This window comes from Gouania willdenowi, chromosome 10 (assembly GCF_900634775.1).
Source record: "Gouania willdenowi chromosome 10, fGouWil2.1, whole genome shotgun sequence".
Classification (NCBI taxonomy): Eukaryota; Metazoa; Chordata; class Actinopteri; order Blenniiformes; family Gobiesocidae; genus Gouania; species Gouania willdenowi.
In genome coordinates this window covers 13,458,801-13,480,469 of record NC_041053.1, presented here as the reverse complement: position 1 = coordinate 13,480,469, position 21,669 = coordinate 13,458,801, and the positions used below count along the sequence as shown (strand labels likewise).

At 39.6% G+C, this 21,669-nt stretch overlaps 1 protein-coding gene across 9 annotated transcripts in view; it reads right to left on the bottom strand.

Moving 5' to 3' along the window:
* Nucleotides 1-2,248: 2,248 nt before the first annotated feature.
* LOC114470597 (catenin delta-1-like) overlaps nucleotides 2,249-21,669 on the bottom strand; it is a 31,947-nt gene continuing 12,526 nt past the window's right edge. For 3 of the 9 annotated variants that reach the window (XM_028458862.1, XM_028458868.1, XM_028458867.1), the window contains 19 exons: nucleotides 20,846-20,914; nucleotides 20,653-20,772; nucleotides 20,293-20,555; nucleotides 19,416-19,697; nucleotides 18,548-18,788; nucleotides 18,235-18,457; nucleotides 17,314-17,512; nucleotides 17,112-17,229; nucleotides 16,373-16,526; nucleotides 16,164-16,181; nucleotides 15,774-15,842; nucleotides 13,095-13,222; nucleotides 12,833-12,983; nucleotides 10,509-10,701; nucleotides 9,728-9,930; nucleotides 8,509-8,550; nucleotides 8,352-8,419; nucleotides 8,097-8,151; nucleotides 2,249-3,704 (listed from right to left, as the gene is read on the bottom strand). In XM_028458862.1, coding sequence (XP_028314663.1) covers nucleotides 3,646-3,704; nucleotides 8,097-8,151; nucleotides 8,352-8,419; nucleotides 8,509-8,550; nucleotides 9,728-9,930; nucleotides 10,509-10,701; nucleotides 12,833-12,983; nucleotides 13,095-13,222; nucleotides 15,774-15,842; nucleotides 16,164-16,181; nucleotides 16,373-16,526; nucleotides 17,112-17,229; nucleotides 17,314-17,512; nucleotides 18,235-18,457; nucleotides 18,548-18,788; nucleotides 19,416-19,697; nucleotides 20,293-20,555; nucleotides 20,653-20,772; nucleotides 20,846-20,914 — 2,655 coding nt within the window. In that variant the 3' untranslated portion in view covers nucleotides 2,249-3,645. Of the gene's footprint in view, nucleotides 3,705-8,048; nucleotides 8,152-8,351; nucleotides 8,420-8,508; nucleotides 8,551-9,727; nucleotides 9,931-10,508; nucleotides 10,702-12,832; nucleotides 12,984-13,094; nucleotides 13,223-15,773; nucleotides 15,843-16,163; nucleotides 16,182-16,372; nucleotides 16,527-17,111; nucleotides 17,230-17,313; nucleotides 17,513-18,234; nucleotides 18,458-18,547; nucleotides 18,789-19,415; nucleotides 19,698-20,292; nucleotides 20,556-20,652; nucleotides 20,773-20,845; nucleotides 20,915-21,669 lie in introns of all 9 variants that reach the window. The other 6 variants (XM_028458860.1, XM_028458861.1, XM_028458863.1 and 3 more) reach the window with 4 other exon arrangements.

Here is a 21,669-nt window from a genome sequence, read left to right as displayed (position 1 = left end):
GACTAAATCCCGACTACACGTTGAGGCGACATGGAACATAAGGACTGTGACTGGTCACTGCCTTTTCCAGTCACACTGCTATGTTTCAACTTTCAGCGTAGCGATACGAGAGTTGTTTCTACAGTGAATTGAGTGAAAGAGAGAACCGAGACGAACTAAAGAGTTTGATTTTTTTCCTTTCATGGCTGCAGCACGTGAAGCACCGCCAAACAGAGTCAATCACAGACAAATGCGTGTGTTTACTGTTATTATGTGTTTGTGTGTTTCATTACCAGTAAACAATGACTGACATGCTGTGAAGGCCAGAGGAGCAAACATGACATTATGCTCCTGGGGCCGTGGACCCGGTTACCTCGCTGCTCCCTCGCCGCCCCAGGCCGGGGTCAGGGCCTCCTCGCCCCCAGCGTGACTGTTGACAGTCCACTTGATAAATTTTCATACTTTGTTTGCATGTTGCATATGTTTATATTGAAAAACAAAGCGCGTTCTGAAACCGTTGTTTTAATGTTTGTGTCCAACGCAACACACCTGGTTAGGAACAGTAATAAATCCAGAAATAAATTACATTTTAAGATGCATAAAAAACACAAAACATTGTTTTCTGTGACCGAAAGATAAACAAGGGCTTTTTAATGCTCATTTATAACAACACACACAACCCTCTAGCGGCGTGGCAGCTAATCGTATAGCGATGTGTTAACTCAACGCTGAACTATAGTTAGCCAACCTCATACATGGTGGTGGTAAGCTACTAGTGTAGCCACAGCTGCCCTGGTGCAGACTGACAGAAACATGGCTGCTATAGGGCGCCATCAGCACCTCCGACCACAACCAACACTCACACCACATTCACACTAGGCAATGTGGTGTAAGTGCCTTGCCCAAGGACACAACGTCAATGACTTGGCTAGAGCGGGATTCCAACCCCCAACTCTTTGGTTATTGGATGACCCACTCTACCACTGGGTCACTGTCCAAATATGTTGGAAGCCTAAACATTTGGATTGGATTCTGCAGACACTTATGGAATGTGAAAATATAAAATAAAATAAATAAATCTAAAATATGAAAAAACAAACATATTAAAAAAAAAAAATGATTTAATAAGCGATATAAAATAACTAATTTGATAGAACTTCACAGCAGCAGCAGATCTGCACCCACAGGTTTAACTGTGTATCTGACTAATATCTAATGCTGACACTTTGATGTCTCACAGCTAAACCTCGTGATGAAACAGCTGCTCCTCAGTGAGTCTGGGATCAAATTCAGATGTGTTACATAGAATGGACTCGGCTTAGCACTCCCATGTCCTCAAAAAACTCACGCGCTACACTGACAGCTACATTAACTGACAAATAGACACCTTCAATAGTCATAGATATTTGCTTCAGGTCAAAGCCGTTTGAGGATGCTAACATAAGGTCCAACTCCCACATTACAACTGTGAGGATGGATCAGAGAAAGGAACTGAACTGAGTGCAAGAGAAATGCTAAACATGTTGCCAAAGTCTGAGGTTACTGACAGGACAGCCTGCTTCCCTGTAATTAGACATGTTTATTGACAGAAATCTTTCCCCACCGCATCCATTATACCAGTTGTTTTCAACCTTGTGGCCTGGACCCCAAGTGTGGTCACCTGAAATGTCTAGTAATTGAAAAAAAAATGTATGACCAATTAGAAATTATTCTTTTTCAAATTAAAACAATCGTAAACAAATGTATTCTATACTTTAATAAAATGCGCATGATATTTCATTAAAAGGGCATCAGTGTGCAAGGTTTGCATGAATATTATGAAAAATAGAAATTCTTTGAAAATCTTATACAGGACAATAACTAAAATAGGGCAAACAATAAATGTGAACAGATTTAGAATAATTTTAAAGTTCTTTTTTCCCCAAAACAGTCGCACAACATATTTTGACACTGAATAACAGAACAAACTACGTCATTTAGCAACTTAAAAAAAAAAAAAATCCAAATCTGAGTGTACTCTATATACTAAATTACTACATATTTGGCATCTTTTTAGGCATTTAAACATTTTTTTTACTAAAGAAATGCAGCTGGACAGAATATTTAGGAATCATGACATTGACCCATAAACAGTAATGATTAAGAAATAATTCTGGAAAAAAATAAAATAAAACTAGAGTTGCCAGAAATTCTTGATTTCTAAATAGGGTCATGATGCAAAAAAAAAAAAAAGGTTGGGAACCACTGCACTACACACTGCCACACCTGGTCTACAAAAAGATTTTTATTTATAAAAACAGTTACATACTTCACTGAAAAAAGCAATTTCTCAGAGCAAAGGCAGGTATGAATGGTACATTACTTTACATGAACAACAGGCATCAGTACAAATATACTGTGTGGGAAAAAATAAACAAAACACAAAGATGATTGGTCTCCTTTGCCTGAAAACAAATCAGCTGAAAATAAAAATGAAAACCAAATATGTTGGTACGCACTGCGCCTCGACACCAAAACTGTATCAGACCGACATCAGCCTATTGAAATGTTAGTTTGCACATGTGAGGTATGTTTTGAAGGACAACTTAAGACTTTTTTTTAACTCCCATTACAATAATTCAAAAAATTATGTAGTTTTTCCCCCCGTTTACAGAAAGAAATATGATAGTGTCCAAATACACCAATTTTCTTTAGTGGTTTCTTTGTACTGAAGTACCGCGTTTCTTAACTTGTAGTGGTGAATTCAGCTGAATGAAGACAAACCCAAAACAGCCGAAAATGTTTTCTTTCACCATTTAAATGGAAAAAAAACATGAGGCAGTGTGTAAAAAAAAAAAAAAATAAAAAAAAAAAAAAAAAGAAGAAAATGAGCACAATAATAATAAAAAAGGAAACATTTGGTCAAAGGATGAGGAGCACACTCTGAAAACAGCTAGGAACCATCAAAAAACAGTTCTGCTCTGAGCATGAACACCCAGTATTCACTCGAGAAAAGGTCCATATTTATTCAACACACCCGCACGCACACACACACTCACACACACACACAAACACTGCGTCCAACAAGACAACATGTGTGCTCGTCCCAAGAGAAAATAACTCTAGACAGGAAAATAGCTCCTCCTATACAAACATCGTTCTCAAACTACGGGGCAACCTGTCGCCATGTCCCGACCTCCAAACAATCCCAGGTAAAGTTAAATTAAATCAGCCAAAAACTAATGCAGTCCTCCCATTTTCTTTTTATATACATTATATAACCTACATTAGAAGTCTACATACAAATGCATCATTAGGATGTGGATGTTCGCAGCAACATGTCGACAAAATGTCCCAATAACGTTGACAGATTTTTAAAAATAAAAAAAAAAAATAAGGAAAAAAAAATTAAGCAGGATGACAACACCAGAACAAAATGATTGTCAACAGAATGATTGCCTTTACAGGAAAACATATAATTTATAAACGTAATATATATTTCTGTTGCTACAGTCGAAGGAAAGTTTAAAAGCAGCTGTGTGCATGCACGACGTGGTGGCGTTGCACTAAACACAGCCACGCTCTTTGGATGCTGACCCTCATCTTTAGAATCAACCACTGGTTAGGTGCAGAGGAGGGGACAGCAGGATGGTGCTCTGCTGCGTGGGGGCGGGGCTTATCCTCTCCTCAGTAGCAGTGGTAAGGTAGGGACGGCCCCGTCTGCGTGATGCACACGATCAGTTTTTCTGCCAAAGCCACAAAAACACCACCATTACAAAAGAAATTTAGAAATCAAAAAGCAAAAAAAATGTGATGAATCATAGTGAGTAGACAAAAGGCAGCACGAGAACATGACGAGGCACTTTTAGAACTGTGGTATGTTGGGCTTCAGTGCTGTCACAATAACCAACACTGATGTTTACACTCCAGACTAAAAAGGACAAACTTAACACTGCTTCCTACTTCATTTTTAATTTAAGAAATCATTGGGATAAATGAACTCATTCACTGCCAGCCATTTTAGAACATTTTGACTGACAGACCCACAGAATATTTTGTACTATGACAATCTAAAATCTGAAACCAGATTCTCTACTTTTATCAGAATTTTTTTTGGGGGGTTTTGATTTTGTTTCATTCCTCCGTAATCAGCAGTTGAATATAGGTAGTTTCACACAAATCGCCAGTTTCTGACAAAAAGCTGAGAAAAAAGGCTTTTTTTGAAAAAAACCTGTCAGGGACTTTGAACTAAGCATTTTTTTTTGCTTTAAAGACACCTCAACATTGGTTTCCTTCTATAAAACAACAGAAACAACACTGAGACCGGGCTTTTGATGGCAAAATGATTATTATTTTGCTATCTGGGTCAGAGTTGTGTATGCTTACTGTGTTATGGCCTTCCTCCATGTCTCCCCCTACCCTCAGTTCCCACACACGCAACTTCCTCCTCCTCCGCAACATGCCGAGCATCGCCATTTGGCCCAGTTTGTTGATCAATTTCTCTCACGATTACGACTCTCAATAGTCCACTTAGGTCAACACATGCGCTGCTGTGAGCTGTTTGATACTTCACAAAATCCCTTAGTAGCGCCATTTTCTGCCTCGTCCCTGGTTTCTCCCTCCCCAGTGATGGTGATAATCATGACTAATATCTCATCCAAAAGTGCGCTGCTGCTACCTACATGGCACCAGTTGGTCACTGCATCTTAATACAAGCCTGATAATCATGAGAGAACCCCGCCACACTGTCTCCTAGCAACCCGTGTTTGCAATTGACATATTTTTACGTAATTTGGCAGCAAGCGTTTGGATTTAAAATGACGTATATTTACGACAATAGTCAGTGAGTGAGTTAAATGTTATCATTTTACTTCTAATATCTAAATATAAATAAAACCTCTGGTTGAGAAATTCTAATCTTTTCATTAAATCAAGTGCAACTGCTCCAACATTAAAATTAGGGGTTTTCGATATCCAATATGCTGATATTGTCCACTAAACACCAAATGTCCGATATTATTCAATACCAATATTCCCCCCCCCCCCCAAAAAAAAAATAAATAAAAAATCGAAATTGACCTTAACATACTGCAGATGTGTGGTTAAATTATTATTTTTTTTTTTTTTAAAGAATATAACAAAATTTTACAGTTTGATAAATCTACAACTTGTTTTAAATATTCTTATTGTAATTATAGTTCGTTACCATTTACTTGTTCTTGCAAGTTTAAAAAAAAAATAGTTTTATACCATTGTGTACTTGTAAAGGTGAAATTAGTATTGGGCTGTATCGTATCGTGACATGCAAATCGTCAGCCGTATTGTCAAATTCATGACAATGCACAGCCCTATTATAATTGTCTCCATGGAAATAACATGTTATGGTTACTCTTAATGTGATGCTCCACTGGATGCATTCCACATAAAACATAATTAGTGCAAAATAAGAAAACTTTTTTAACTTAAGTTGGCCGGCCTCGGTATATTGTCATATTTATGCGTATTTGGCGGTGCACCTGTCGACTGCAGAGGCTAGTGTTTGCAACGGATATTAAACAGCAGATAACTCTGTCAGTTCTAATAAGTTATCAGTGAACCTGCAGCGTAATTACTCTAGAATAGTATTCCACTCCCAGGCAATCAGATTTAGGGAAATCAAACCGTTATAGTCCGGTAGATGCAGCAACTCTGGACCTACTACGTAGCTTCAGATTGCTACACTGGCTACACCCAGTGGCCTGTGGAGTAGGGGAGCCTCATACCCGCGGTGTCCGCCAGAGGAGGAGACGTAAGCGGTGTGATCGGAAGCAGAGGCGGGGATGCTGAGCGGGGATAGCAACCAAGCTAAGTCTAAGTATTTAGTTTTCCTTGTCTTTGGCCTCCAAACAGACTGGATGACAAGAGGGTTCACCCTCAGCACCTGCATGTTTGCTCTATAGTGGAATGAACAGAGTAAACTAGAAACTATTTGGTCCAGTCTGTTTGTTTTAAGATTGAATGAAAACAGAACAGAATAAAACAGGGGGAGGCGGGGCCGCTAGCATATTTGTTTACAAAGGTTCTAACTGGATTGGAAGTGTTACCTGTTAAGGAATGTAGAACTATATACCTCTATGCCTCAGTGTTTAATATTTATTGTAAGTGCAATTTTGTTTTTTGAGAGAAACTTGATAAACCATTTTATTTATTGCTTTGGTTGTGTGTGGTTTTGCATTTGAGGTGTTTTTTTCTAAACAGAGACGGGGTCTATTTTATTGGTTTTGTTTGTGATATTTATTAAAGTGTAATTTTTTGCTAACAGAGACTGAGAGTCCATTTTATTTTAATTGTTTGTTTTATTTGTTTAAAATATTTAAAAGTTCTTGACATTTCAATTACAAAGGTAAAAACTAATGAGAAGTGCATGTTGATGCATTTGAAAGAATGTACTTGCATTTTTATGATATGTTATTACATTAGTGGTTAATTTGGTATATATATATATATATATATAAAAAAAAAAAAAAAAATCGACAATAATATTGTTTATTGGCAATAATTTGTGGGACAATATATCGTCCAGCAAAATCTTTCGGCCCAGGCCAAAAACTGTACTGATATTACATTTTGTGGCCAATATTATCATCCACCTCTAATTCTATCCATTAAAGCAGGTGGACACATGACTAATGTTGTGATCAGTTTTGAAGTCCAATCTTTAGTGATTGCACTTTCTAAACATAATGTATAACTATTATTGTGATATATTCTCCTTTATAGTCAATCTATCATATTCACATTTCCATCTACCTCCGTTATGTTCAAACTGTGCAGTTGCTATAGAGAAAAGGTGTAATGCACAGCTGTTAAAAACAGCACAAGGCCTGCCAATCATTTCTAATCTTTGGCGTGTGAAGCCGTGATAACTGGGAGAGTCATTAAAAGACTTGTGATCGTCTCACATCACATACCATTCTTTCACTGAGACACTATTTTGAGCACACAGGTGCTCTTAAACTGTGTGGTAATGGTCCTGTGCAGCGCACGAGATGGTGTGTTGAAATGGATCAGCAAGATCCAAGCACAAGTCCAACAGAGAATAACTGATTGTTACTGTGCTGCACACAGCCTCCATTAGATCAGCTTCATAACATGATGTTATGCCCTACATAACGTCAAAGCTCGATCCTTGTTCAAGGTTACATTTTGTAAGATTATGGTCACTAAATAATCCAACACATTTTTTCACCATTTCGAGATCAAACAAAAGCAAAACACACAAAACCAAAATTCACAAGTGACAATAAAAACAAACTAAGTGACAGGAAAATACACAAAATGGCACAAAAAACAGACAAAATGACAATAAAAACATAATATTTGACAGAAAAATACACAAAATAACAACAAAAAGTTACAAAATGTCAGTAAATACACACAATAACCAAAAAAAAAAAAGACAAATTGACAAAAATACATAAAATGACTAAAAATTACAAAAAAAAAAACCGACAAAATAACAATAGAAACATAATAAATGACAAACAATACACAAAATGAAATTACTTAAACAGAAATTTGTAACAAAAACACAAAACAAAAAAAACTAAATCACAGAAAAATACAAAACAATTATTCCATAAATACACAAATTGGTGACAAAAATGACAACAAAAACACTTGTTCTTTCCAGTATTAATGTTCCAATTTGTCATTATTCTATTCGGTGGCCCTCATATCGGACACACACACACACACACACACACACCTGTCCTGGCTTACATGTGAGATAAAGGGTTTGTAAATAGTTCACTGCGCACATGGACTAATAATTAATAAAGGATATAATTACATTCAGAGTTGTGTTCATATGACAGCACTGCCGCTCCATTAACCAGATATTAATAGTTTAACTCTTTATAGTCTGAGTTTGTACTGATAGCCACCTTTAGTAGGACTATTAGCATGTTAGCACTCACGGCTCCTTGCTTTAAACATCAGAACTAAGAGCTCAGCACAGGGTTTATTCACCAGGGGCCCAACTCTAGCAGAGACGTAGGAAAACACGGCTCACAAAAACCATGCAGGATTAGAACTAGTGAGTGACATACCATGCTGTTACATGCAGGGGGGAGTAGAGAGGGGAGGGGTGGGCTAACCATCGTAGGAGTCCAACAGAGGCAGAGAGCCCTTCCTGCCCCCATACACCCCTCGCTGAGAGACCACCAGACAGACAGAGAAAAGACAGGAAGAGAGAGAGAGAGCGGAGGAGAGGAAGTCGGAGTGAGAAAAAGTGTCAGTAATTGTGAGGTTTAAAAGGGTTTACAGTGTGGAAATGTTTATGGCTGTGCAGGAGGGCTGGGATTAATGCTGTTAGATTAGTTATTGAACATGTGAAGCTTTCACTGAGGTACCGGTAAAGTGTCTGTTGTCTCATCCAGAGTGTGTCTCCTCTCCCTCTGGTCCAGTGTAGAATAGGCTTCTGACAAAAGAAACAGAAAAATCTCAGTTTCACCTTCATCACTGAGGCGATACAATATGTATATTAATTATATATATATATGTACTGACCAGGGCCAAGGTCATTAAGTGGAATCAAGTCCCTCTTCTCTCCTGAAAGAAAGCAAAGCATTCATGATTGTAATTGAAAGATTGCTGTGTTCAGGGTTAGGGTCAATTACATTTTTCAGTTACAATTACATCTTCAATTATCCATGTTCAATTACAATTCAATTATGATTTTTTTCCAATTACAAATAAAATTACATTTATTATTTTTCTCCTGATAGTCAATTACTATTATGTTCTCAATTACAAAAGTTAAAAAATTAATTAATCACTACTACCTAACCTGAAATAAAAAACCCCATAAAACTAGCATTAGTTTTCTGTTAGCATCTCTTATGATAAGGGGTCAGTTTTGAACCATGTCTTAAATCAGCAGTAAAATATACTAAAAAAATATTATCCATCATCCAATTAATTTTCTTAATATCTTGGTTACGTTGTAATGCTGCGTCCACACCGACACATCACGAAATGTTTGCGTGACCAGATTACATACAAAGTCAATGGGATAGACGCGCTAAAAGGCCAATTCTTCTCCTGTTGGGCAGTGCTGTTTGATCGAACTTTAGCTGTGGAATGCGCGCTCCCGATTTTGCCTGAGTTGAAAATGCTGAACTCCAGCGAATGTTTCATGTGACGGGCGCGAAAGCCAATCAGAGTCGGGGATGCAATGACGTCACGTTCCTGGTGAATCCAGGAACGCCGGAGTCAAATGTTTTGATGGCACTTCAGCTTCCACAGAAGGTAAAGAGCAGTGATTTTACTGGGGTCCTCCATAGTCACAAAAATGTGTGCTGCGTCTGGTGTGAACGCAACATTAGATTTATCCATTAAAATATTGGTATTAATATTTTTGGTGTGGGCGTCTGAGCCTTTCTTCAGTCAGTACGCCACTCGATTTCATTTTTTTTTTTTAAATGATCCTCAAGAGAACTGACAGGCAGTGGGAAAAGTTGATATGAAACATATTTTATTGATTTGCTAAGTACGTGTGTGTAAGCCATAGAACTGTATTATGGGTCCCCAAGTTTGCGTAAAATGAAATATAAATTGACAGTTTTTATAGAATTATCTGAACTCAATTACAACTCAATTATGCTTACAAGAGCAACAGATATCTTCCAATTACAATTATAATCACATCGTAATTGTAATTAACTATCAATTATATGATAACTATTATAATTGACCCCAACCCTCATCATCTAAACTGTTTTCTGACCTCTGTCCAGTAGGGGGGTGGTGCTGTCTTCATAGGTGCCGTTAGCTCTGCTGCTCGGGCCGTTGCTAGTGTTGGAGTGAAGGTTCACCATGAAGTCTGTTTTCTTCCAGCCGTCCTTCTCCAGAGGCCGACGCAGCTCCTTGTGAGCCCAGACGAGCTGCAGCACCTGACCCGCACCACGCACCTCACGGTCCGAGCGTTTCCTGACAAAGAAAGTTTGATACATTTTCCATTTGTAACGAGAGTCGCCATTGAAGGTCACAATAATGCCATTAAATAGGTATGTATAATAATTATTAACACTGCATGATTTGAGGAAATTTTGCCACAGTGATTAAGGTTAAAATTATTGCGATTTTATAAACGATGTAATGACATTTGAAGCCTGGTGGTTAACAAACATGCAGAGTATGGATCATTTAACTTACAACACACAAGTAGAATTAAAGTAATGTTTTTAATTAATTTTCTCCTGAAAAACTAAATTTAAAGTGCAAAGACCATAGTAACGGAAAATTACTTAAAACTTACGGTATTTCTATATATATATAAAAAAAACTAATATTGTACAGTCCTGTCAGAAAGTAAAGGCATTTCTGCACAGTGCAAAAACAGAAACAGTGCAACTCTGTAAACTTAGACATTCTACACAATGTAAAAACTGTGTGTTTTGAAAGCAAGAACTCACATGGGGGCTAATATTTTTGAGCACCCCATTTTTCTCCATATATTATATTACAAAATGTAATGTAACGTAACACAGCATGAGGAGAGCACTCACCCATCCTTATTGATGAGCACCAGTCTTTCAATGCCCTGTGAAGCTCTAAGGGTCTTTGCTGCTTCCAGACTGTTTCCCAACACCTCAGCAAGCGTACTCAGCACAGACACCACCGTCTCCTCAGACAACGTGCGCCCCGACTGAACTTTGCCACCTGGCAGGTTTGCCACTAGGTGAGGAACTGCATGTAGACCTGAGAGCAGTGTCAGAAATTAGCGAGGGCCATGGATCATTTTGCCATCAATTTAGCCAAAAATGCCCCTAAAAACCTTGTTCCAGGAGCCAAAACTGCCCCCAAGTTTTTTGTCAACAACTCAGTATTCTCAGGCATAATGTAAATATACATTTCTTTAGAAACTGTAGGTCTATACTACACCTGTTTGTTTTTAAGGTTTTCTTATGTGTAATATTTACAGGCTATTCAGCGCTAAATAAACTCGTAGTTTCCCAAAATCTGACATCTTCTCCCTGTAATAGCTAGATAGATAGATAGATAGATAGATAGATAGATACTTTATTCATCTCCAAGAGAAATTCACAAGCTACCGTGCTATGGTACTTCTCTGAAAAAGGGACTGACCTTTTTCTTTATTTACGTTGTGCATTTTAATCTATTAAAATATCAATGCTCTAAGTTCGTTTTTTTCCATGGCCCCCATCCATCCATCTTCTTCCGCTTTTATCTGGGGCCGGGTCGCGGAGGCAGAAGTCTCAGCAGAGATGCCCAGACCTCCCGATCCATGTACTCCTCCTCCAGCTGTTCTGGGGGGACCCCGAGGCGACACCAGGCCAGCTCAGAGACATAGTCCCTCCAGCGTGTCCTGGGCCTACCACGAGGCCTCTTCCCAATAGGACATGCCTGAAACAACTCCCGAGGGAGGCGACCAGGAGGCATCCGAAAAAAATGCCCGAGCCACCTTAGCTGGCTACTTTCAACGTGAAGGAGCAGCGGCTCTACTCCGAGCTCCTCCCGAGTGACTGAGCTTCTCACCCTATCACGAAGGGTGCGCCCAGCCTATCTGCGAAGGAAACTCATTTCGGCCACCTGTATCCGCGATCTTGTCCTTTCGGTCATTACCCAAATCTCATGACCATAGGTGAGGGTAGGAACGTAGATCGATCGGTAAATTGAGAGCTTTGCCCCCCGACTCAGCTCCCTCTTCACAACAGTCCGATACAGCGACCGCATCACTGCTGACGCCGCACCGATCCGTCTATCGATCTCACGCTCCATCCTACCCTCACTCGTGAACAAGACCGAGATACTTGAACTCCTCCACTTGAGGTAAGGATTCTCCACCGACCCAGAGAGGGGAAGCCACCTTTTTCCGGTGGAGAACCATGGCCTCAGATTTGGAGGTGCTGATCCTCATCCCGGCCGCTTCATACTCGGCTGCAAACCGCCCCAGTGCACGCTGAAGGTCCTGATTTGATGAAGCCAACAGAACAACATCATCTGCAAATAGCAGAGATGAAATCCTGAGGTTCCCAAATCGGACCCCCTCCGGTCCCTGGCTGCACCTAGGAATTCTGTCCATAAAAGTAATGAACAGAATCGGTGACAAAGGGCAGCCCTGGCGGAGACCAACATGCACTGGAAACAGGTCTGACTTACTGCCGGCAATGCGAACCAGGCTCCTGCTGCGGTCATACAGGGAACAGACAGCCCTTAACAAAGGGCCCCGGACCCCATACTCCCGCAGCACCCCCCACAGGGCACCACGAGGGACACGGTCGAACGCCTTCTCCAGATCCACAAAGCACATGTGGACTGGTTGGGCAAACTCCCACGAACCCTCGAGCACCCGATGAAGGGTATAGAGCTGGTCCAGTGTGCCGCGACCGGGACGAAAACCGCATTGTTCCTCCTGAATCCGAGGTTCGACTATCGGCCGGATCCTCCTCTCCAGCATCCTGGAGTAGACCTTGCCGGGGAGGCTGAGGAGTGTGATCCCTCTGTAATTGGAGCACACCCTCAGATCCCCCTTCTTAAAGAGAGGGACCACCACCCCGATCTGCCAATCCAGAGGCACTGTCCCTAACTGCCAGGCGATGTTGCAGAGACGTGTCAACCAAGACAGTCCTCCAACATCCAGATACTTAAGGTACTCAGGACGAATCTCATCCACCCCCGGAACCCTGCCCCCAAGGAACTTCCATGGCCCCCAATCTATTTTAAAATGTCCACATTTTTGATGACGGGGACCAAAATTACCACCATTATATTTCCTAATTTCATACCCTGCCTGAGAGAGACGTGCAGCACATTAGGATCAACAAATTAAACTCTGCAGAGCAAAGATATCAAACTACTGCAGTCTTACCAAGCAGCTCACAGTTGCGATTATCGATGGCGAGGTTCCTCAATGCTCCAGACATTGCTCGCACAACTCGGTCGTTTCCATGAGCCAGCAGTTCAGCCATCATTGGAAGACCTTTCTCCAGACGCACAACAGCCCTGATATAACGACCGTACTGTAACAAACAAACAGAAAGCACACAATTAACACTTTGCTTCTTTTCCTGCTTTAAAGAAGTTGTAACAAATTCATCACAGCTGAGGAACAAAAGGCTAGATATACTAACAGTCCATCGGCCAGCACACAGGTTCTGAACGGCTCCTGCAGCAGCCTCCAGCACCGACGGGTTCTTGCTCTCTCTGAGCAGCGACGTGTAAACTCGAACCACCTCCGGCTGGAACAGCAGCTCAAAGCCTGAAATCACAAGTGAAGGAAGTTTATTAGTTCGATTTAGGAGCTGAACTTTTACAGAATCAGATTCTAAATGCTTTTTCACAACTTTTCCAAAACACTTTACCAAATTTCCATCACTTAGTTCTGAACCGCTAAAAATCTATTCCAGACCATTAGACGCAAAAATGAGCGTGCCTTTCCAGTGTACTAATGTAACAGAGGTCTGACAGTGTGCTATGGTTAGTAGCAAAAATGTGGCACAGGGAATGCAAGTTCTGTCCATCACTTATCTATCAACAAGCATCGTTCAATGGCGCAATTGCCTGTGACACCCATTTTGCAATATTTTTTAAAATATTGAACTTTACTATAAACGACAAAGTGCTACCACCATGTGAAATTATAAGATTACAATTTAAATTTAAAGCGATGTACAACAGAAGCATAGACGCATCATCATGACCACGGGCCCTGGGCACAAACCTGCTATGGGGCCATTTTTGTAACAAAACAACTTTTGTGTGCGCTTATACAATCTGTGTGCCTGTACCTTGATTCGTGTTCGTGCATCTAGAATTGCAATGTGTGAAACCATGTGTGTGCACACCAAGGAACTCTTCCCATCAGGTTGACGCTGCTGGGAATAGTGTCTCTTAACTACACATCAGATGCCGAAGCGTCATGATTTCAGCTTTAGTATGAAGGTAGATATGTTTCAAAATGAGATGTGACGTGAGCTTGTGTATGTATATATATATATAAAAAACCACACCTATGTGAAATAAATTTAATGTCACAAATGATGGGAAATAATGTGAACTTGTAGGTTTAAAATTTAACCCAAATAAATAATTCACATGCCCAATTTGAATGTGAATACACAGAAAAAAAATTGAGTAATCACACAAATTATCTATTATAAATGTAATATTCATATGCTTTCTATTATCATACTGCATTTTCAAAACCAAAAAAATTCTACTGGTAATACAAAAATATTTTTTAAATTCATTTTTTTTTTTTTTTAAACTCAACGTCAAGGGCCTCTTGGCTCTCGGGCCCTGGGCACGTGCCCATCTTTGCCCATGCAGTAATCCGTCTATGAACACAAGGTGTTAGGGTTAAGGGACTTGGTTAACGTCCCACAGTAATAGCGAAGGTTGGATTTTAAACATTAAAATAAAAAAGGCTATATTTCCAAAACAGTTAAATTATTCCATGACTTTTTAAAACTGGAAAATCGTTTTTTTATACAAATTCCATAACTTTTCCAGGAATTTTATGACCGTGGGGACCCTGTAAATAATATTCACATTAGTTGATTATTCTGTTGCTGAGCTTTCATAGTGAAAACTTCAACATTAAAGACAAAGTTGCTGAAATAAACTGTGAGAAAAACAAAATTCAACAAAACAGCAAAGATAAAGTTTTGGAAATAAAGTTTGAAAAAAATATGTTCGAAAGAAGAATGCACCGATTGATTGGGGCCGCCCGTTCCCTTAATTTTGGGGGATCGATACTTTAATATGAAACCAATGTTTTCTAGCTCCGCAAAGGTCTGAAAGTCAGCCACTGTAAGGCGACTGACAGGCCCCACTAACCAGGTCATGTGGACATGCTTCTGCTACAAAGGTTAACAACACCTGGAGCGCAGTAAACCTAGCATGTTGACAGTATTAATTAGAATCAAATCAGACATACTTTATTCATCCCAAGGGGAATATTTTTTTTTTAGTTAGTGGGAGCAAACATGCAGTCAGTGGCCCGCTGTTAAAGCTTTAGTCGGGAAGGAAACAAGAAGACCTGACAATGGAACACAACCCGAACCCGTCTGATCCAAATGACGCTGAAGTCTCTTTAAGCCTGAACCGGTTTCAAACATTCACATCCATTTCATATCCACAAAGCTGCTTTGGATTATTTGTAAAAGCTAAATACTGCTATGGACTTTATTTTTGGCAAATAGCCCCAAACAGGTCAGCAGTGTAACCTGTTGGACAAGTTTTGTTTTTATAAAGTGAAAAAAGAAAGATTAAAGGAACTGATATAATTTTTCAAGGACAGGTTTTCTCTCTCTGTAATAACTCCTCTTACTGGCCATGAAGGCAAACTGGTTTACTTGTTGTTACTGTTGTTTTATTGATATTATTATCTTATGTTGTTGACATCTACCTGACGAAGGGACTAAAGATGTAAATTAGCCATTGGCTATAATCTTGCATATCTACATGTATAGGTTCATTAATATGTATTGTCCCTGTTTTAACTCAATTTCGTATTTTGGACGTCAATGCTTTAAACTTTTCATTTATATTTGATATAACTAACTCATGTGCTTTTAAAACAAGTTTGTATTGTTTTTCACAGGAATTGTTCAATGTATTACAATAAAAAAAAGATTGGAACATTCAAGGTGTATGTTGTCAGTTATATATATATATATATATATATATATATATATATATAAAAATGGGATCGGCAGGTCAGGTTTTTTGAAGATCGGTGATCAGCCAGAAAATTGCAACCGGTGCACCCCTAATTTAAAATTAAATGAAATGTTTTGCACACACACCTTTGGCAGGAGTCGTCCTCTTTGGAATATCAATCTGATCTGCACTTCCATCATCGCCATCCTTCTTCCCTAAAAAAACAAAAACAAACCACACATAAAAGAAAAGGAGAGTTCAAGCTAATATAACTGTAAGCATGTTGAGCCTTCAGTAATCTTTAGTTGTTGTGGTTTATGTGCAATTACTAGAAATGCAAACATGCAGACGGTGAAACAAGCACTGTCAGAATGAATGTGTGTTTGTGTGAGATGAAGTGATGTTCCACATTTACAGTGAATGAAATGCTATTTCCCCAACTGTGCTATTACTCTGGTGATTTAGTGTTACAAAACAAGGGACGAGAAACATCGGTCAGTAAATGCTCATGCAAACGCCAAGCAGGGCCAACTTACCTTTGGAAAACCACTCATCTAAAGAGAAAGGAGGAAGAGAAGGAGGGCGGCAGACATGACAGAAAAGGGGAAGAGAGTGGTAAAGCATGAAAACCAGCGACAGGCCTTTCCGCCACCAATAAGCTCAAACCAACCAGCAATAGCTCATCTTTCACAAGCCAACTGTCCCACTCCAAAGCGCGGAGCTGCAGAGGGTGACCCACTCTCACCTTTGCCTTTTCGAGCACCAAAGCAGCCACCTTTGTTGGCAGTGGTCGAGCCTTGGTTGACGGGAATAGTCTCTGCATAGCGTTCACAGCCGGGGATTTCACGGTGAACCTGATAGGACAGATTTCTGAGGAGGCAGACACAGTTTTCCACCAACTACAGAAAAAAAGAGGAAATAAAAGAAGGAGCAAGTTAAGATGAGAAGACGTACTGCTTTCCTTTTAAAGTTACCAGGGTTGTGATCAATTATAATTGTAATTACGTAATTGATAATTACAATTATGGCATAATAATTGTAATTTTTAAAATCTGTTGCTGTCATAATCTCAATTAAATTGTAATTGCCATGAAAATTTTATAAAAATTCTCAATTATAATTTAACGCGAAACTGGGGAACCATGTTACAGTTCTATGTAGTTTTACACATATGTAGTTAATTATTAAAACATGTTTCATATCAAGCTTTCCCACATTTTACCATTAAATTTTTTTTTTTAAAATCAAACTTATATTTTCATTGATGAGGAAGCCTAACAAGGTTAAGAATAGATAGGGAATAAATTAGATGATAGATATTTGTTTTAGTGTATTTACAGCTGATTAAGGACCTGTTATCATAAGAGATGCTAACAGAAAGCTAACACAAGAGGAATGTTAACTTTTATTAGGTTATTTAATTGATTAGATGTAATTGACTTGTAAAAAATAATTGTAAGTAACAGTAAGGATGAACTAGTTACCTTATTATCCACATCTTTGCGATTTATCTGTGATTGGACAACATACATGAGAGAATCCACCAGCCCTGTGCACTCTCTCAGCTTTCTCCTGGCCTCGCTGCGTTCTGAGCTCACATTCCTGTTGGGAGACGGCGGGAATGAGAAGCAGATAATTACATGCTTTTTACTCAGAAATGTGCCTCTATCTTTGCCCGATGCATACCTGAGGCAGCCGGCAGTGTTGGTCAAAGAGGTCTCCCACTCCAGATGACGTGGTTTGCAACTTTCTTCTCCTCCTGCTCCATTGCTCCCTCGCTCCCAGCCTGAGTGGGGAACAATCACCTCATCGGCTAAAGCGTGCAGGGCGTGATCCACAATCTCCATCTTTACCGAGTCATGGGACGAGAGGTTCCACAACGTTCCTACAACATAAATAACATCATCAGTATCCAGTCAGATTAATATGTTTACAAATTTCCTTCATTTGTACTGGTTAAAAAAAAAAATTGTTATGTACTTAATGGAATCCTCCACTGATTTTACAAATGTGGCCTAAAACCTTTGAGTTGTACTTATTAGAAGATCTATGGCTAACAACCGCAATATTTTGCACCATATTTGTTTTAACTTTTAAAAATGGGACTATTTTACCGTTTAAGACCCTGTGTTCCACCATCTTGAAATCATGTGATTGATGTCACACGGCCCCACTGTCTGTAAACATCCTTTTGCTTTCTATTGGAGTGAAGCATTCAGCCTGCTTTTTAGATCATTTAGCAGCTTTTTCAGTCAAAATGCCAATTTGCACTGCTTTGGGTTGCTCTAAATAAAACAGGAAAAGTTAAAGATGCCGATGTAAACCTCTTGTTTACTGAAAGAGGATAAAAACTGTTGTGACCGGAAAAAATCAGTTGCCACCTGCGTTCACAGATTTGTTGTTATCCTCTTTCGGTAAACAAAAGATGTTTACATCGTTATTTAGTTAATAAAAAAAATATAATGCAAAATAAATATTTTGTTAGGCATAGATCTTCTAAAAAGTACATTTCAAAGGTTGTAAAACCTGTGGAGGATCCCTTAAAGAAGTTTGAAAATTAAATCAACATTTATCTGGAATCAAACCATTATGTGAAACCTCTGCTACCTGTGATGGTGTCTGTGAGGTCCTGGTCCCTGGTTTTCCTCAGTAACCTGGTGAGAGCAGGAACTCCGTCGCAGTTCTTGATAGCAATCTTGTTGTCTTGATCTCGTCCAAATGAAATGTTCTTCAGAGCCCCACAGGCAGAGTGGTGCACGTCTTTGCTAGGGTGATCCAGCAGTGACACCAGGGCCGGTATACCCTTCAGTCGACGCACCTCGGATTTCACCTGAACAAAAGGAAAGCCGTTTCTCATGCAGCCTCGGAAAATTAACAGAACTGATGCTAAATTGTGTCAGTCTCCTGAGGATTTTCTCACCTTGTCATTTTTGAATGTGAGATGCTGCAGGAAGGCGGCTGCGTTAGTCTTGACTGGATCAAGGCGGTAGTTTAACATGGCGATGACCTCCGGCAGCTCTGGCTGCCTCCAGGAAGCGGGAGGACCTTTTCTTAAAGTGCTGTCCAGTGAAGCCATGCTGCCTCTCTCCATCGTCATGGGAACAGCCCATGCATAGGGGTCAACGCCTCCCATGTCACCATCCAGGGTGTCCTCACAGCTCCTGAAGAGAAAGATTCATCAGTGAATCACTCAAATTATTACAGTAAATGGTAATGATTAGTTTAGCATGACGACGTAGTGCAATTAATCAAAATTCTATTACGATTTTGATTTCAATGATTGAAAAAAAAATAATGATGAAAAAACATATATAAATTTTTTTATTATACACGTTTTATTTGCTATTCAAGAATACATAAAGAACATAAAGTAAGAAAACTAACCCTTCTGTTCCTTACTAATACACCTCTAATGCAGTATTGTATTTGTTTACAAAAGTGAACATACTTTTGTTAATTGCACTTTTATTATTACTTAAGTGTTCAAAGAATATATTTTACAGTGTTTCATACTACAGTGAACATACTTGAATTCTTAATTTGCAGTTCCCTTAAAATAATTATTTTTTTGTTTACAACAGGGAACATACTTCAACATTTTTTAAGTAATACTTTGCATCTTTTTATTTAATTGCATTCAAATAACTTATATAGTTATTTATTTTTGTACAAAACAGTTTGGTTGACAAATAATAGCTTAAATAATCGTAATATAAATTATGACTAAAATAATCGTGATTATTATTTTTTCTAAAAATTGAGCAGCCCTACGTACTGCTGCGTCATACCTGAGTCTCCGTCTGTCCATGCCCCCAGGTCCTGGCCCCAGGCGCGGCATGGTTCCATACCCTCCAGGGTGCATGGGTGGCGGCCCCATGCCATAGTCATCATATCCCACACTGCGCTGATCATCCTCCAGACCGTAGTGACCGTGACCGTAACGCATATCCATTGCTGAGCCCAATCCGCGCATTCCTCGGCCCACCTGGGGCTGCGCCGCATACGGATCCAGCTGCTGACGGCTTGGGGCCCGATAACCAGAGTCCAGGGTTCTGTAGCCATCGATGGGTCTGATGAACAGAGACAAGAAGCAGGAAAGGGTCCAATGAACTGCACCGTAAGATTAGAAACCAACCACATTTCACACCTCGTTAATCAAAACGTCTGACAATTTCAACTCTAACACTGCAGCACTAACATACAAACATCTAAACTACAAAGTCTACTTATTTAAACCAGATAAGTCAAGCCCAGAAATGGGCAACTATCACAGCGGGGGCCACAAAGCTGTGATTGTATCTGACCCGAGAGCCACATTATCAGCATTCATGTCAGCTATGGATTAATTACCAATCTGAGCATTAATACAGGGGAAAAAGTGTTTTGTCTGTCTGTGGTTTTGATGTTTTGTCAGTTTTTAGTCATTATAGGCATTTTTGGAGTCATTGTGTGTTTTTTTTGTGTGTTATTGTTGAATTGTTGTGCAACAGATTTTTAAAATTACAATTATGCCATAATGGCAATTTATTATCAATTATGCGATTACAATTATAATTGACCCCAACTCTGGACCTGAGAGAATGGTAGCGACTGATGCAGTAAATCAAACACGATATGAACAAATGTGGAAATAAAATGATCCTCATTCCTTCTTAGTGCCAGTACCTGTATCGATCATCCATGTGAGAGCCTCTGCTCAGGCTGGTATATGCCTCTGATGGCGGCCCCCCACGGTAGTCATCATAACCGCCAACTGGTCCATAGTGATAGTTCCTGGGTACTGTGGCAGTGGGGTAGTCTCCCCCACCGGGTGGTCTGTATGGACGGTCCAGAGTAGCACTGTAGAGACCCATACCGGGCATCGCCATGCCCCCATCAATGGACATGGAGTCAGAGGGATGGACTGTGCGTGAGATTGGTTTCTTCATCTGGGGGGAGGGGAGATGACACATTCAATATTAAACTAGGATGACGAAGCACATTTGGGAACCATCTTCACTGAAACATGTAGGATCACCGTCGTACCCCGTTGTCCATGCGCCGCGTCGTTCCTTCCTCAGAGAAAACCGAGTGGATCTCCTGGGATTCATCCTCTGGTGTGTAGCTCTCATCAAGAACGCCGTGTGCAGGGTCCACCATTCTGTACTATAGCACCAAATATAAACAAACACACACTAAAACATGTACTTTTTTTTTTTCTCTACACAAAAATTATTACCTGTGTGCCGTTTATATACGAGTCAGTCAGCTTCAGTCGCTCTATGTCTGCATCACCCAAACGCCCGTTCTGGGATTAAAAAAACAAACGAGAAAATATTTTTTATTACTGTTTTTAAAGAAAACACCATAAATGTTTTTCCTTCTCATATCCAGTGCCTTGTATGAGAGGAGGATTTCTAATCATATTATTGTTGATTTTACTGCTGATTTTAGTGGTTTTTGCTGCTGATTTTTTAAAGTTTTCACTGCTGATTGTAATGTTCTTATTGGTTTTTAAACTGTTAAATGTTTTGTGTTGCACTTTTTAAATCATGTAAATCACACTGAATTGCCTTGTGTATGAAATGTGCTATACAAATAAATTTGCCTCGTCTTGTATGGTTTTCCAAACAACCCACATTACATTAGATTGCTGCTGCTGCCCATTCACTGCTGACTAAAGCGTCTCTCTCTCTGTGTGTGTGTGTGTGTGTGTTTGTTTATGGGGCAAAGACGAAACGTATCAGGACATTTTAGAGCACAGCTATTCAGCCTCACACAATTCTTCCTACTCCAGCTATCTTACATAATCCCCTAGTGTCACACTAGATAATAGTTATAATGTGATTAAGAGGGTCACTCAGTTTCAATGTTGTCTATTGATAAACGGCCAACAGTAGTTACACACGACTTTAAGGTCATTAATATGAGAGTTTATTCATCTAAAATTAGAGAAAGTGTATTAAACGCTTAGTCCACGAGGAGGCAGGGAAACAATAGAAGTGTGGTGTGGATTGTACTCTTAGGACAGCTCACTTCCTCTAGTTTCTTCTTTTCTACTGG